Source organism: Glandiceps talaboti, chromosome 8 (assembly GCF_964340395.1).
Source record: "Glandiceps talaboti chromosome 8, keGlaTala1.1, whole genome shotgun sequence".
NCBI lineage: Eukaryota > Metazoa > Hemichordata > Enteropneusta > Spengelidae > Glandiceps > Glandiceps talaboti.
Genome location: NC_135556.1, coordinates 27,427,966 through 27,444,624, shown reverse-complemented (window position 1 = coordinate 27,444,624; position 16,659 = coordinate 27,427,966). Strand labels below are relative to the sequence as shown.

The window sequence follows — 16,659 nt, the reverse complement described above, 5'->3', positions numbered from 1 at the left end:
GCAAGAGAAATAATTAATTTATTCATGCATTTTGATGCATTGCAAAGATTTAATGTGTGGCAGCTATTTACCTACACAGATGACACTTCATAATATTGCAATTTATTGATATTTATCTATAACTGATGGAAATGTAATTTGAAAACATTTTTCTTTCAACGTATCAGTACAACTTGATTATAATAGTTTTATTTTTTTATTTTTTTTATTTTTTTTGGGGGGGAGGGATCATGAAAACAATAAATACAGTATTCAAAATTTTGCAACATATTGTAAGTAAAGTGGAAAATACAGTACATACCACAGGTTCCCCTGAAAATAATAACTTGACATTCTAACTCCGAAGTATGGGGACTAAATATTGTTATTACACCTCAACATTCTTACACAAGCTCAGTGTCATTGGTCAGAATCGAATCACATGACCTTCTTTAAATAGACTATTGTCCACGCAGTGATATTGCCTGTGCATTCAAAGACACTTCAGCTTAGGCATCATCAAAATTTTGGTAAAGAGTGCCAGAAAACTCCAGACTGCTCAAACAATATTTCTCTTGAAAGCCATTAATTACCAATTTTGATTTCCTCTCACACAGAGCATGTTCATTTAGATGTGTCATAGTGAGTATTTATAGAATGTGAATGTATGAAAGACTGGTGAGGACAGCGACCTGCGACCTGCTAGTTGCAAAACTGCCACCTGCACCTGTCAATCACAAAACTGCGAATTAATTGTTCTATTTTACTTTAGGATATTTTGGGGTTATTTTAGGGGCGCCTTCATGATACAGCACGCCAGGTAGCATATTTCCTGTCAATCCGGCTAACGGTTCCCATATTATAAAGATGGCGTGCGTACTCTGACTTGCCGACCCAGCAAAAAGCAAGATGGCTGCCACGCCGTGCCGAGGCTGTGCATCATTCAACTCATTGCATTGGCGAATGTAACTTTGAGTGTATTACGCATAACATAGTTATCTATTTTGGACCACAACACTTGCAAGAGTGAAACATACATGTGTACTGGTAACTGCGTTGAACCCCCCCCCCCCCCCCTCTGCTAGGTCACACTCACAGGTCACAGATCACTTCGAGAGTATGAACAGTACGGTAAATAGCTAGCTTACAAGGTTGTAATAAAGAAAACAACAGACAAAACTGCATGGTATATTCCACTTGGCCAAATCGCCCTTGTCAACAATTTTCTCGTAATACTAGAAAATGAGAAATCGAGGCTGACAAGTCGCAGGTGACAGTTTTCCAACTCGCAGGTCGCAGGTCACCTCATCATGTCTTCCATACAGAATGTGAACATATTCAAGAACTAACATTGTTGAATTAACATTGGAAGGGAAGATGAAATTTGCCATGGATCCGAATGTGAATGTGAATTTTAAAAAATGTTTCAGTCGATACCTGGCCTGGCCTGGCCTGGGCTGTACCTGGCCTGTACCTGTGTTTTGTACCACAGACAAGTTGATACTTGTCTGTGTTTGTACTGACCAATTATATAACGTTCCTGAGGCAAAAGTTCATTCTCGCAAACCAGAGCTGTTATTTATTTTGCCATAATGCGAAATAACTGGACGGCGCGTGTTGGACGGTGCCGTAAAAGAGGCCGTGGTTTGCGACGATGTTAAAAGTTATTAAAAGTGAATCAGTTAGGTAGTCAAGCCTGGCTGTTCTTCTGGCTTTTGCCATTTTACTCACCCTTGTATTTGTTTTAATGGTTTAGTATTTTTAATGTATATATTGTATATTTTTATCTCGACACTGTGTGAGAAGAGCCTTTGGCTCAACAGTCTATCGAGTTTAAATAAAGTCTAATAATAATAATAAGCATTTTTTAGTCACTCAGGGAGTTTAACCTGTATACGCATGCGCACTTCATAGCACCGCCATTTTTCAAGTTTTTGAGAGGAACGTACTTTGTTTACAGGACTGTACATGAGTGAACCACGCTATGTTTAAACTTTTAGTGAAAGTCTTCAGTGATTGCTTTAATTGATGACACCAAAAGAATAGGACACAATGGAATACATTTTGAACGAAGTCAAGAATCTTAGCGTGCCAGAACTACAGCAGCAACTGCAGGATGCAAAGCTACCGAATGGTCCTATCCTTCCAACGACAATATCACTATTTCAACGGAAACTTGCGAAATTTATTTTCCGTTCACAAGGAGGTGACGATCAAACAGATGCTTCCACGACACATACTATAGAAGATGGCTCAAGTAAGAAAAAGAATGACAATGCTGATGGCTGTAGTACTAGTACTAGTAGCAGTTCTGAACAATCAATTGTAATACCCGGAAGTGATTCCATGGCCAATCGTCCAAGTCAAGATAGTATGAAGACATGTGAAACTGAAAGTGTTGGAACTCCAGTGGAGTGTGCTCTTTATTATGCTGTTTGTATTCCAAAAAAATCCGCAGATGAAACTGATAGTTCACAGCTTGCAGGTACTTCTTTAGTTCTATTGTCATTTAGGTAGTGTGTAACACGTAATTGAATGAATCAAAATTATAATACACATAATTACCATTCTGATCAGAAGTTAAATGAACTTGAAATTAGTTAATGAATTGTTTAGTACGTATATCTTGCTGAGAAACATACCGTCAAATATATTGCATTTCATTATGTTGAAAGAGGTTTGACATTGCCTGAGAAAATGGAATCTGATGGAAATAACGTTGTTTCTCATACATTGAACAAACACTGTTACTGACTTAACAAAAATAAAAATAGCATGTTACAATAACTTAATGCATATATGACTTTGCATACACACACAAAAATATGTTTAGAAAGAAGTATAGGCTTGCCCTTGGGACAGTAAAGTTATATTGAATTGAACTGTATGTCAGTGAGTATAAGCAATGATATACATGTACAATGTACATAATGTAGTTGTCATAATTAAATATCACATTCTGACATAATTTCAATCACTAATCTAATCAACAGTGATCTAAAATGAACATGGGACCATATGGGACTCGAAACTTGTGACCATGACTCAGAGGTTGCCACTGCCACTACTTGAATGCATTTTTGTCCCATTTAGGCTATTAGCCTATAGCTTTATTGCCACTATTCACCCAGCGGCCAATGAGCCAATGAAACAACACCTTTTTTATTTCACCACCAATCAAATGCCATGCTAAAACTGGAAATTTATGGTAATGTGGGCAAGAATCTTCTTATTAGTCGATTTTCGTAAGACAGCAGTAGATGTGGTGTGGGAGCAATTATAGATTATCATTATATAGATCTTAATGAACATTCACACCAGATTTTTTTTTATTTTTCAATTTTAAATTTTGCAGAAATGTGATTTTATAAAGTGATGGCAGCCATTTTTAATTTGACTGATATATGTAAATTTATTTCATGCGAAATTTTGTGCCTTTATGTAAATTATTTTCCTGAATTATAGTTGTTTTCAATGGTAATAATGGCCATTGTGAAGTTTATTGATATACATGTACTTATAAATATAGGCAAATATTCTAAAGAAAAAAAGCTTCTAGGATAAAATCAGTAAATAGATCTTAAAGCATGATTCTAAAACATTATTTTTCATGGTTGATGACTGCCTTTTTTTATTTGACTGATTATGCAAATTTTTATGAGGGCTCCCCTTCTAAAATAAAAAAGTAGGTCCTTAGGAACATTCATGCCAAATTTGGTGCTTTTATCTGGCATGTAACAATGAAGTTGCTAAGCCACCTGACTAATATCAGTAGTTGGACATTGCATATCATGAAGTGTTGTACCAATCGCAAAGGCATGTATATTCCAATATGGCGGCTAATGACATAAAAAAAACTATCACAAGATTTTTTAGTCCCCAAGTAAAGTATATAAGTCTTGCCTATCACAAGATATCTGCCAGACACACCATGTACACATAGGCATATACAAACTTTTGGTGTTTTGTAACTCTTCATGTCTTGGGACATTTAGTTTGAAATATTTTCAGCTTTCTAAAGAAAACTAATCAAAAACACTGACTGAAAAAAAAAACGATATGGAAAAACCAGGTTTAGAGTTATGAGATTCTTACTGGTGCTAATACTGTGGAGTAAGAAATATAAACTGGCCTTTAACTTTTTTCTCTGGCCATGTGTTTGTGAATATATGATGCACTTTGATTGTATCACTGTCAGTGATGTAGACATGAATATTAATTAGCAACCAGGACTACTCTCAAAAGATCAAGCAGTTGTGTAGTGGGAACAAAGTAATGTTTCAAGGTTAAATGCATTATTGTACCTTGTTTTGTTTACTCATTTTGTATTAATCTTGCTGTATTAATCTTAGGTTTGCTGAATGTATACTCAGATCGATGTGAAGCCTTGCAAATTGTGAAGAAAAATAAAGGTGCTCGATTCAAAGCATTCAAATCCAAAGAAGATGCAGTAGTTTTTGCCAAAAGTGATCCGATATCGATTCTGTCTCCTAAAGACACGGCAAAGTCAGCAAATCTGTTAACAGGCAAAGAAAAACCAAATGAATTCAAGGTAGTACTGTTTCCTGTTGTTCAACAATGTCTTTTTTGTCAAGCAAAATCTGTTACATAGTACAGTATTAAGTATTTTCAATTTATAACAACACTTCCTTTTCAGAATTGATAAACCTTTCTGTATGTATTTCATTCACAGGGACCCAAGACGCAGGATTTGGTAAACCTTCGAAAATCTATCGAGAAAGATGAAAAAGAAAAGTTCACAGAATTGGTGTGGAGTAACCCAAGGTATTTGATTAGTTCTGGGGATACACCAGTAATACTGCAGGTAAGTCACTATCTTGTACCTGTTTGTAGTATCCCTTCTTCTCATTCTACCAGACACATTACCCATTCATAAGGCATGTTAGACCAAGGTATGAGTGTGGAGAACTATCAGGGCTCCCGCTACCCTTTCGCCAAGTAGCCAAATGCGAATAAAAGTTAAAGATGGCAACAAAAAATTTGATCTGGCGAAACTGTTGGTGACACATTGTCAAAAGGCCCAAAAATTTCAACAATTAAGTCATAGCTGGTTCATTTGAACACAGCGCTGGCTGTTTCACCACAACACTGACCAAAATGATACATACGTTCGTACAACGTTTGTTTTAAAAGTAGCTCGTATCAACTTCGTCTTGCCCAAATACGTGTTCCACAGGCAAACCTTATATAATCACCATATTAATCGGACTCCTGTCGACTTTTTGGACCATTCAGAAAAAAGCATGTGGTGGCAAGTATTTGCATATGAATATGAAGTATGTGAAAACATACTGTATGCCATTAGATTGAAGTTTGCAAACGACTAACGAATTGACCATGTCATGCTACGAAATCATAAATTAGCTAATTTTTATACATCATAAGATCATGCTGTCCAACATTTTCAAACATCATGGGAAAATCTTGGACTTTTCAACAGAATATAAATCCTTTGGACGAGTAAGTTGAAGCCATGCCCTGGCTGTGAGCAACAATGTTTGACTTTCAACTTCCAGAAGTCTCGTCGCATGGTACATTGTAAAAACTATGTATATGTCCTGCACAAAGTCAGCTGTGAACCAAGTGCTAATTATAAACTTGATAACATAAATACCTTTGTAACCAATGATGAAAAATTTTGTCGGCTTATAGCAACGTGGCGGCGTAGTATTTAGTGATGAGACTATAAACTTATAGTTATACATTGTTTTCAAATTTTGTCAAGTTTGATGATTGACGCAGAGACTGCCACTCGAGATCGACTGTATGTCAAGCAACAGCATTGAAAACTTTAGTTTATTGTGAAAGAAAAATTACCCTAATTAGAAATAACTACAGTACATGTACATACAATCATAATACAATTTGTTTCTTATCCCTTTACCACCATGATATAGACTCAGAATATCATATACTGTAGTAATATCATATAAAAATGTTGTCACAAGAGGCTGACTTCCTTCTCAAAGTAAAATTCTCTGTGTAGTGTCCCATGTGAGCAAAAATCACAGTAGCTTTTCCATGCCTACATGCATCTTTTATCTAGTCATTTCTCCTTTAAAGCTAAAATATCCTTCATCACCATTTTAAAGCCCTAAAGTAATGGCTAACGTTCACTGAAAGTGGCAATAACTTTTTGTTATTGACTAATTCAGTTTTAATTTTCTAGCGGGAGCCCTGGACTATTGCCTAAATACTTAAAATAGCAGTAATAGGGATTGAACTAATAATGTGCAAATTGAGTCACCCATTCAAGACATTATTTACTTACCATTACCCTGTTGATGTTGTTATACTCATAGGAGGGTTTCCGATACAATGCACTGCATATAGCAGCCAAAGCTAACAGAGATGAGATGTGTACATTGATACTTGATACATTGATGGATCCTAAGTTCCTGTATCTTATGTATCCAGATGATGATGTCACCACCCATGGACAAAGAATGGACTACCTCACTGATTTATACATTAATATGCCTGAGAAAGGGGTAAGTGTTTTAGCTGCTGCACACAAGCTCTATGATTTGTCTCAGCTTAGATGGCCTATTTGTTATAGTCAGGGCACCAAGGTCCAAAAGTGGCTTAAAACAAGAGCAGTAGCGCTACCGTAGTGATGGCCACAGTAGTAAAAGGTGACAAAAAGGTACTTTAAGCATACTTGTATCGATTACTGCTATCAACATAAAGGAAAAGTCCAGTCAGACTTACTTCTGCATTGAGTACACTTGCAGTGATTATTGCTGATTATTGCTATCAACTTAGAGGAAAATATGTATGAAGAGTAATTTGGTCATGTTCCTGCAGATTTATTTCTTATATAAATGCATCAGTATACATCTTACCAAATTTTGATATGGAGCTAAATGTCAGTCAATGCTTTTCATTTCTCACATCTTACATTGCTTGTAGAAATGTGAAACTCCTCTACACTTTGCCAGTAAGTTTGGTAATGTTGATGTGGTTGAAGTGTTATCAACTTACCCAGCCTTAGATAGACAATTGAAGAATAGTGATGGACATACTGCAAGTGAGGTACAGTATATGACTTGTTTATATTCTGTTGTCTAATAACATTGATTCTTTGTTTCTAATTTTATCCTTTTGAATTGAGGAGTATTTCTTGAACAGTGTTGGTTGCTCCACTGATGCATTTGTTTTGCTGACCTGACAACCTGTGAACATTATTAGTGTTTTAGAAATATAGATTGAGTTTGTTGAGACAAGTCATTTTTGTGGCAATACTGTTTATGCAATCATAAAGAGCCGATATTTTATTGTTGATACACATATCAAGCAATAGATAAGATTGTCTGACTGCTGTTAGTTCAGATACAAAAGTATTACAGGTGCTATGGTCTAGCCTAACTGACTTTAAAATACTCTTCAATTATCTTAGATTGCTTGCTCTCGATCCGGCCCCCCAGAAGCCAAAGACAAGATTGTGGCACTCTTAAAAGGTATGTAGCAGTAAACTTGCAAGCTGAGTTTTTTTTACTATTCAAAAGTTTGTATATTCATTTTTACTTTTTCAAAAAGAATACAGTGATATGAAAATGCTGAAGTAAAACATGTATAGGTGAATGTAAATACCGTAGTTCCTTTTATGAACAACGCCAAGAGTAGGTAATGTGCCTAATTATGAAACTTACGATAGCTACAGTACTCAACTATTGTGGCTATACTTTCAATCCATAATCAAAGAACTACATGTAACATCAGCTGAAGGATATAGTTTGTAATTTACAGACATCAATTTCTTTTCTCAATGCCAGACCAATACTATGTACCATTGCTGAGGGCAGTGGATAATGCAACACTTCCTGTAATTGGAGAACCATGGTCACCAGACACAGAAATCCACCAAACCAGCAGCCCCCTGTTATGTTACAAGACCAATAGTCCTATTGACTCAGTAGTTTCTGTCAAGGCATATGCCGGTCCTATGTCTTCAACACAAGTAAGTTGCCTGATAGAAATTGCATCTTTGATAGTGTCAAAATTTGTATAAAGGTTTCTGTATAGTTATTATCTGTAGTTTTCTGTACTTATCAGCTATTTTTAGCACAGCAGAACTGATAAGGTTCAGTAGTGCTACCGGATAGGCATTGTGCAGTGTCTATCTGTCTGTCTGTCTGTATATGTGTGTGCATAACCTAAACTCAAAAACTGCCAGACTGATTGCCTTGGTTATGATGAGAACGTTACTTTTGATGTCTAGTTTGGAAATATTCAAAGCAAAATGATTGTTTCAGAGGTGTGTGATTTGGTGTCACTTTTGGTCAAAAACTTAAACTCAAAATTTACTGGGTGGATTGTTCTGAAATTTGGTCGGGGTGTGTAGATTAAGAATTGTTCATGATATGAAGATCCCATCCCATGGGGATGCATCTGGGGATGTGTAGATGAAGGTGTATTCACAACAAATTGAAAGAAAGAGAATGACCAAACAATAATGATAACATCGTTGTCTGTACTGTGCTCATGCTCTTTTCAAACACAGTGCTCTGAAATACTGTACCCGTATGTTTCGGCGTATTACATGTTTTCATTGGTTGAGTGAATTCACTCAGTGCTTTCATTTTGGCTCGGGAAAACCTATGGTATTGTGTCAGATGTATGTAACGAGTGCTCACAAAAGAACAAACGACAGTGAATGTAACAGCCAAAAAGAAATCGCGACATATGATGTACACTACATTGGATTTTAATCAGATTGGAACTTGTCCTGCATATGAGCATTTAGTATCTACCATCCTTACTGTAAACAAGTATGATCTTGTCCTGCATGTCAGCATTTAGCAGCTACCATCCTTACTGTAAACAAGTATGATCTTGTCCTGCATGTCAGCATTTAGCAGCTACCATCCTTACTGTAAATGCAAATCTGTCCCACCTAAAGGTGGGAGCTTTATGTCCCTGATGTAGAATACCTAGGTGTAAAAATAGCTACTTTGTGCAGATAGGATGACTTTCAACCAGGTGAAAATTCATAGATGATGTTACACTACAACTACACTATCCAGTAACTGTCTACTGCTGTTTATTGTTCCAGGCTGAAGATTTCCACAAGACATGGAAGACACCCCCTAGAGGTTCTGCAAAGAAAGTGGCCAGTATCAAAAGAAGTGACATTGAAAAAGGACTGGAAAGGCTAGGAAGGTATTTCGATCATTGATATACAATACTTTTATATAAATGCAAGGATATGCAAAGTAAGATGTACAGCATTCACAGACTAGGACAAATGACTAAATTATTTGATAACCTTCATCTGGTTATTTCAACTAGTATGTAGCTTTTGCCTGTATCACTAAAACATCCATTCTGGAAATTCAAGATTTCAATTTCAATGTTTGAAGTGATAGAAAACATATAAAGTGCTTATCAAATCTAAATTCACATTATGTGCATGTATATATGTACCCGCAAATTATTCCATAACTCTATAGCCACGTATCAGTTACATGTAGCTAGCATCTAAGCTGTAAGATCTACATGTATGATGTACATGATAAAGTGAGATTAAGCAAATAAGTTATGAAATCATACCTGTACTGTTGTACATTTGTGAGCAGGGGTGATATGTAGTGTTGTAACAAGTTAGACCTCAGTTCTGCACTCGGAAGATTGCCAACCAAAAACTGAGAATGACAGTACCACTGGTGTGCAGCTCCAAGCCCTCAATAGCACCTTCAGTGCTATGCGATGTGTGGTCGCTTTTAAAAGTTAACCAAATTGTCTGTGGGTCTGGCAGCTAGACTAGTGGCATAAACCAGTATTTTTGCTAAGGGGCAGTAAGTAGGTAAAATCCACCAGGTTCCCATGTCATTTTACCTGGGTTCCCAAACAAAATTACCATAGACTTTATGGGAAAACACTGCCATTTTTACCCCTTTCTCCCATTCTGTTACTGAGGTTCCCCAACCTTAGCAAAAACATTGTAAACACAGTAAATGAAGCTAAACAAATGTTATCATGTTTATTGCTCTTAGAGACCTAGCCCAAGGCATGCAAGTACCATGGATTGAGTTTTGGGATTTTTTAGGTTGCTATGCCGACTTATCATCTGAAGACGGGCTGAATATTCTAGAAAATTATCTAGCAGAGAGAGGTGTCAGCACAAAAGGTAAAACGCACTTTTATGCAGGGGGAGGGGGGCAGATGAACAAGTATTAAGCATATGATGATCTCATCAGTGATATGCAAAGGAGGTGTAAAAATGTGAATTTTGGTTTAAAATTTAGAGCTCAAAAAGTACTCGGTCGATGGGGCTGAAATTTAGTGAGATGTTTCTAGAAATGTTATTCTGTAGATGTTGTTCAAAACATTTTCACACAATTGGCCCTAGAAGCCATGACCACGCCCTTAGCAACAACCAAATGCCAGTATATTTTGCAAAAATAACAACATCATCTGGTAACATTTGTGAGTAAACATTCAAATATCCTAGCAACAAGTCCACGCCCATAGCAACAGCCAAATGAGGGTGTCTATAGCAAAGATAACATGAATTAATGGACAAGTGAATAAACATTCAAAAAATGTATGTAAATATGTCTAGCAGCAAGACCACACCCATAGCAACAGCCAAATGATGGCATATATTGCAAAGATTACAAAAGATTAATAGACAAGTGAATAAACATTTAAAATGTATGCAAATGTCCCTAGCAACAAGACCATGCCCATAGCAACAGCCATATGAGGATGTATATTGCAAAGATAGCAACAGCAATGGTTAGGCAAGTGGATGAACATCCAAAAGGGAAATGCAAATATGTCTTGCAACAAGACCATGCCCATAGCAACATCCAAATGATGTTATGATAAAGGTAACAAAGGGTTGGATAGGCAACTGGATAAACATTTGGCACATCAACACTACACTTTATACCTAGCATGGATCAGCATGTGGGCAAACATTTTTAAAAGAAATGTGCAGTTATTCTACAACACCACTGGTGCTATTTTTCTGTCATGTAAGTGGAAAAAATATGTACAGTATTTTAATCCATATTTATTATGATAAAACACACTCATAAATTCATTCTAAGAACAAAAGTCACAGAGGCCAAATTTAATCTGTAGTTAGTCCCCGCCGGACGAAGTCCGGAACGGGGACTTATGGATTGGGTTCCATCTGTCCGTCCGTCCGTCTGTCCGTCCGTCCAGAGCTGTTTCTTGGAGATGCCTGGACTGATTTTTTCAAACTTGGTACAGGGGCAACATACAATGGCATACATATGCACGTCAATTTGTTTCATGATACGATCCAATATGGCCACCTAGCAGCCATTTTGTTTGCAAATTTTCCCTGTCTAAAGCCATAACTCAGACATGCTTGAACAGATCTCATTCAAATTTGGTATTAGGACAGTGTTCTATGACATACATGTGCATATTCATTGTTGTCGTGATACGATCCAATATGGCCGCCTTGCAGCCATTTTGTTTGCGAATTTTCCATGTCCAAAGCCATAACTCAGATATGCTTGAACAGATCTCATTTGTATTAGCATAGTGTTCTATGACATACATGTGCATATCCATTTTCGTCATGATATGATCCAATATGGCTGCCTGGCAGCCATTTTGTTGGTGCAGTTTCCATGTCCAACGCCATAACTCAGACATGCTTGAACAGGTCCCCCCATACCCGACCCATCCTTTATTGTTGAATGTATTATTCCATCACTTCATCTTGAAGAGTAGGGATGTCCCATGTCCAACGAGGAGATACAACATGAGTAGGCATGCTACATGTCCAATGAGCAGACACAACATATCTAAGTCTGTTCGATTTAGGTTCACAAGTGTTGTTGCGTGATCAGAGTAGTGATATCAAGAAAATGACAACATAAACTGCCAGTTCCTTAAAACCCAATCATAGCCAGGACTATGTCATTCTCAATGACTTGTTAGTATTTATAATATGTGTGCATGTTAGAGACAATTACACAAGCTGTAGCTAGTATAACAGAGAATTGTAACACCAACTATTTCACCTCATATATTGAATTTGCCAAGTTGTTTTGACATTCACACTGTATTGTTGAATGTTCTCAGCAAAGATGTTTACTAAGTTTAATTGCTCTGGCGTCCTGATAACCATTGCAATTCATTTGATTAATCTAGCTGATGAATATTTTTAATCAAAGTTATTGAGAAAAATATCTGTGTGTTTGATTGTACAGATTGTCACCATCATCAGACCATGGACGAGACTTCCCCAGACTTGGAAGGGATGAATGAACACAATCAGATGAAGTCATTGACTGGAAGTTTACAATCTATACAGCTTGTAAACAATGAAGATATGAAAGTTGGCGTTCCCTCGAAAGTTGAAACTGAAAGCTTTAGCAGCAATGTGATTTCAGGTGCCAAAAATAAGTTGATTGCTAACAACTGTGAAGGAATATCATCAGATGTATATGGCTTTAGCAACATACAAAAATGTCTTAAATTTACTGAGCAAAGCCACGAAGGCATAGAAACAGATAAAGTTGATGGTGAACAAAGAACAACATTGTCGTGTTTGACAACTAAAAATCAAAGTCCACAGAGTACATGCCAAGAGTCAGCTAAAATCTTACCACATAATATCAAAGAACACTGTCAAAGTCAAGACAGTATCTCAGGTGTTGATACTATAGAGAGTCGTAATGCCACAAGGACAACTATGTGGGGAGAGTGGAGAACTTCTGAATCTTCCACTGCAGAAAGTTTTAGCAGTTCATCATCTGAGAACAACTCATCATTTTCTGCTACTCCCTCACTCACTGCAATGAAGTGTAATAGAACTGATAGCAAAGATACAGGGGAGTTGGAGTCTGTAGAGGGAATATTTGGTAAACTAAGTCTTTCAGACAGTATTGAAGATAAAGCTGATACAAGAAATTTGTCAAGTGCCATTGTGACATGCTTTATAGACAAAACTAAAACTGCAAAAATTGAGGAAGGGGATATTAGGGTTGAGGGTATGGGTGAAGGGGATGCTGAGAATGGTGAGATGAGGGTTGAGGGTGAGGGTATGGGTGAAGGGGATGCTGATAATGGTGAGGTGAAGATGGAAAGTAACACTAACTGTGTCCTATCAACGATCACCAGTGGCAGTGTAGAAGTTGAACATAGCCAGTCTGATTCTGACTCCAGTCATTACACATCACTAAGTAGTGACAGTGATACAGTTTATATGGATGCTCAACAACACTTGCCATCAGTATCTAGTTCACCGGGAAGTCATGGTACACCTGCTCCTACTAATATTGGTTTCACCACGCCTCAAACATTTAGAAGTTTTGCTGGAAATTCAAGCTATGTAAATGATGCTGTTTTCTTAGAAGGGTAAGTTGTACAGATACATGTAATGGTAGATTTCATAGTCTGGTTACTGCCTTGATTTCATTTTGATATCTATAAAAATGGAAATGATCTCAGGACCAATCCTGTGTGTGAGTGTGGACATGGAATGATTAAAATATTGGAGAAAATGTTGTTCATGATTCCAAGAATGAAAGGGACAGTCATTTCTAATTTATTGTTCCAAAGTAAGTACATTGTATATTTTACTGTCTGATGAAAATTTTGTTTTATTAATTAACACGACCTGACATGAAGAAGACAAGGATTCACTCTAACAGCAAAGACTACTGTGTCACTAGGTACTAGTTCATATGTAACCAATGATGGCATGCCATACAGGATAATTAACCGATCATGCCTTGAATTGCAAACTTTATAGTTATTGTCATAAATGTAATATACGCAATGTACTGACAATAGAACAAAGGTTGTAGGTTGAGAGTTTGGGATTATATATCATGTATATTGTTATTGAAACTTTGTGTAATATAAACTTTCTCTAAAGTACATTGTATGATTCAAGTTGTACTCTATCTGTACTCTTTGTTGTAATGTGACCATAATCAAGTTTTATAGTAGTTTATACAGCTAGAACATGCAAGGTTCCCCAGAAGACTATACATAATATATGCTGCTTGCACATACAATCAAGGTTGATCTTTTTGCAAGTTTAGGCTGTTGTGTTACTTGACAGATGAAATCACTTTGTTACTCCTGAACACAGCATGATTGTTATTGAGAAAAGTTTCAAACTCTGAATGAACATAAACAAAACTCTCTTTTCGTTAACAATGCTGCTGTGTTCAGTTATAAAAGTGCTCTTATCTAGTAAGCAAAACAACAATATCAACTCGCCAAATGATTGGCATTGATCATTAAATTTATATGTTATGTACAGTCTTCTATTGAACTCTCCGTGTTTTAGCAGTAATAATATATGATAGGAGTACACAGCATTCATGAGGATCGAATGTTCATGTGTAATCTCCATTGAGTTTTTGAGGAAATCTCATTATCAGTGTTGGGAGACTAACATGTCAGTGACTGACCTATAAGTATACTATGTTATAGATTTTTTCTTTCTCCAGAACTTCTCCCACTAAACTGGATTTGGATGTCCTAAGGGCTATAGGGAAGATTCAGTTTATTGAGAAGTATCCACATATACACAAATGGAAACAAATGGTGGAATCATTTCCAACACAAATTCAAGTTAAGTAAGTATTAAAGTGTGCCTGTTTGTTTTGCAAGTGATACTACCATACATTTTGGATGAGTATGGTTGATAAGGAATCACTATTTGCTATTGAAAAAAGATATATTAGGGTATGGTGTTGGTAAAGGAAGTAAGGGGGAAGTGAAAGATGGTGGATGGAGACAGACACACAAAGCTAGGGGACTGTTGTCCTCCAAATCCATCAGAAATTTGTCGCTAAGCTAGGGGACTCTTATCCTGCAATCATCTCTCTCTCTCTCTCTCTCTCTCTCTCTCTCTCTCTCTCTCTCTCTCTCTCTCTCTCTCTCTCTCTCTCTCTCTCTCTCTCTCTCTCTCTCTCCCTCTCCCTCCCCCTCCCCCTCCCCCTCCCCCTCTCCCTCTCCCTCTCCTCTCTCTCTCTCTCTCTCTCTCTTCTCTCTCTCTCTCTCTCTCTCTCTCTCTCTCTCTCTCTCTCTCTCTCTCTCTCTCTCTCTCTCTCTCTCTCTCTCTCTCTCTCTCTCTCTCTCTCTCTCTCTCTCTCTCTCTCTCTCTCTCTCTCTCTCTCTCTCTCTCTCTCTCTCTCTCTCTCTCTCAACAACTTAAAGTCAAAAACTGCTGAACCAATTGCCATGATATTTGGTTGGTGCATTACCTTGGGTATGTAGTTGGGAATTTATTCAAATCAAAATGATTGCATTGCAGGTGTACGATTTGGATAAAAAAAAATGTGATTTTCGGTTAAACTCAGAAACAAGTGGGCAGATAAATCAGAAATTAAGTGAGAACATCTTAGGGATGTTCTTAGATTAAGATTTGATCATGACATGAGAATTCCATCAGAAATATAAAAAATTAGGGCTAAAAATGTGTCTGTTTGGTCAAAATTCTTTCATTCCAAAAAGTACTGAGCAGTTGGGATTAAATTTAATGAGGATGCAACTGAGGGTGTATAGATTAAGAAATAATAAGTATATAATGATCTCATCAACGATATGCAAATTACATGTAGGTGTAAAAATGTGAATTTTGGTTGATAATTTATATCTCAAAAAGTACTTGGCCAATGAGACTGAAATGTTTCTAGAAGTGTTATTCTGGCAGATTTTGGTTAAAACATTTTTACATAATTGGCCCTAGCAACCATGACCACGCCCTTAGCAACTACCAAATGTCAGTATATTTTGCTAAAATAAAACCATCCGTACACAAGTGAGTAAATGTTCAAAAAATGTATGCAAATATCCCTAGCAACTATGACCACACCCATAGCAACAGCCAAAAGATGGTGTATTTCACAAAAATAACAATAGGAATTCTTAGACAAGTGAACAAACATTCAAAAGGTGTGTGCAAATATGCCTAGCAAAAGACCACGCCCATAGCAACAGCCAAATTAACACAAATATTGGAAAGATAACAACAGGGCTGGATAGGCAGCTGGATAATCATTCAGCAAATGAACACCTATACCTAACATTGATCACCATGTGGATAAACATTTTTTTAAATGTACAGTTGTGCTACAATGCCATTGGTGCTATTTCTCATAAGTATCTTTGTTTTAAGCAGTTTTTCCACTCTCTCCACAGTTGGCCAAGTCCAGCAGTGTCAACAGTGCAGAAATCAGGATCTGCCTACCAACAGAGAAGACAAACAAACCAAATGTATCCATTCTGGAACAGTAGTCCCCTGGCAGAATTCAGATTTAGGCATATTGAATTGAATTGAATTGAATTGAATCTTTATTCACCATAAGGATGAGAGGCTAGAAAACAGTTACACAATTAACTGATCCAGTGTAGCCACTCAAAATTTACAATACTAATGACATAAAATTATTATGCAGTGCTACATGGTCTTGTTGGAATAAACATCGAACACGATGAAAAAAGCAACCATAAAAGAACAAGACTATAAAGTATGTGAAGATAGAGAACATTTCGAACACAAAAATTTATTGAGGATCAAATTTTTAGACACTTTCTTAAATCTTTTTCTGGTTGGCATTCTACTGATTTTATCCAGAATATTGTTCCATAATTGTGACCCAATAAACTTAACAGATGACTGGCTAATACTACTATTATGTCCAGGTACAT

The 16,659-nt window shown here is 36.8% G+C and overlaps 1 protein-coding gene across 2 annotated transcripts in view; it reads left to right on the top strand.

Moving 5' to 3' along the window:
- The first annotated feature begins 2,306 nt into the window (after positions 1–2,306).
- LOC144438829 (uncharacterized) overlaps positions 2,307–16,659 on the top strand; it is a 16,915-nt gene continuing 2,562 nt past the window's right edge. Inside the window, exons 1-12 of one of the 2 annotated variants that reach the window (XM_078128009.1) lie at positions 2,307–2,464; positions 4,332–4,531; positions 4,673–4,804; positions 6,303–6,491; positions 6,913–7,035; positions 7,400–7,460; positions 7,776–7,960; positions 9,056–9,162; positions 9,996–10,129; positions 12,198–13,347; positions 14,454–14,582; positions 16,150–16,604. In XM_078128009.1, the coding sequence (XP_077984135.1) occupies positions 2,326–2,464; positions 4,332–4,531; positions 4,673–4,804; positions 6,303–6,491; positions 6,913–7,035; positions 7,400–7,460; positions 7,776–7,960; positions 9,056–9,162; positions 9,996–10,129; positions 12,198–13,347; positions 14,454–14,582; positions 16,150–16,288 (2,688 nt within the window). In that variant the 5' untranslated portion in view covers positions 2,307–2,325 and the 3' untranslated portion in view covers positions 16,289–16,604. Of the gene's footprint in view, positions 2,465–4,331; positions 4,532–4,672; positions 4,805–6,302; positions 6,492–6,912; positions 7,036–7,399; positions 7,461–7,775; positions 7,961–9,055; positions 9,163–9,995; positions 10,130–12,197; positions 13,348–14,453; positions 14,583–16,149; positions 16,605–16,659 lie in introns of those variants that run through there. The other variant, XM_078128010.1, reaches the window with a different exon arrangement.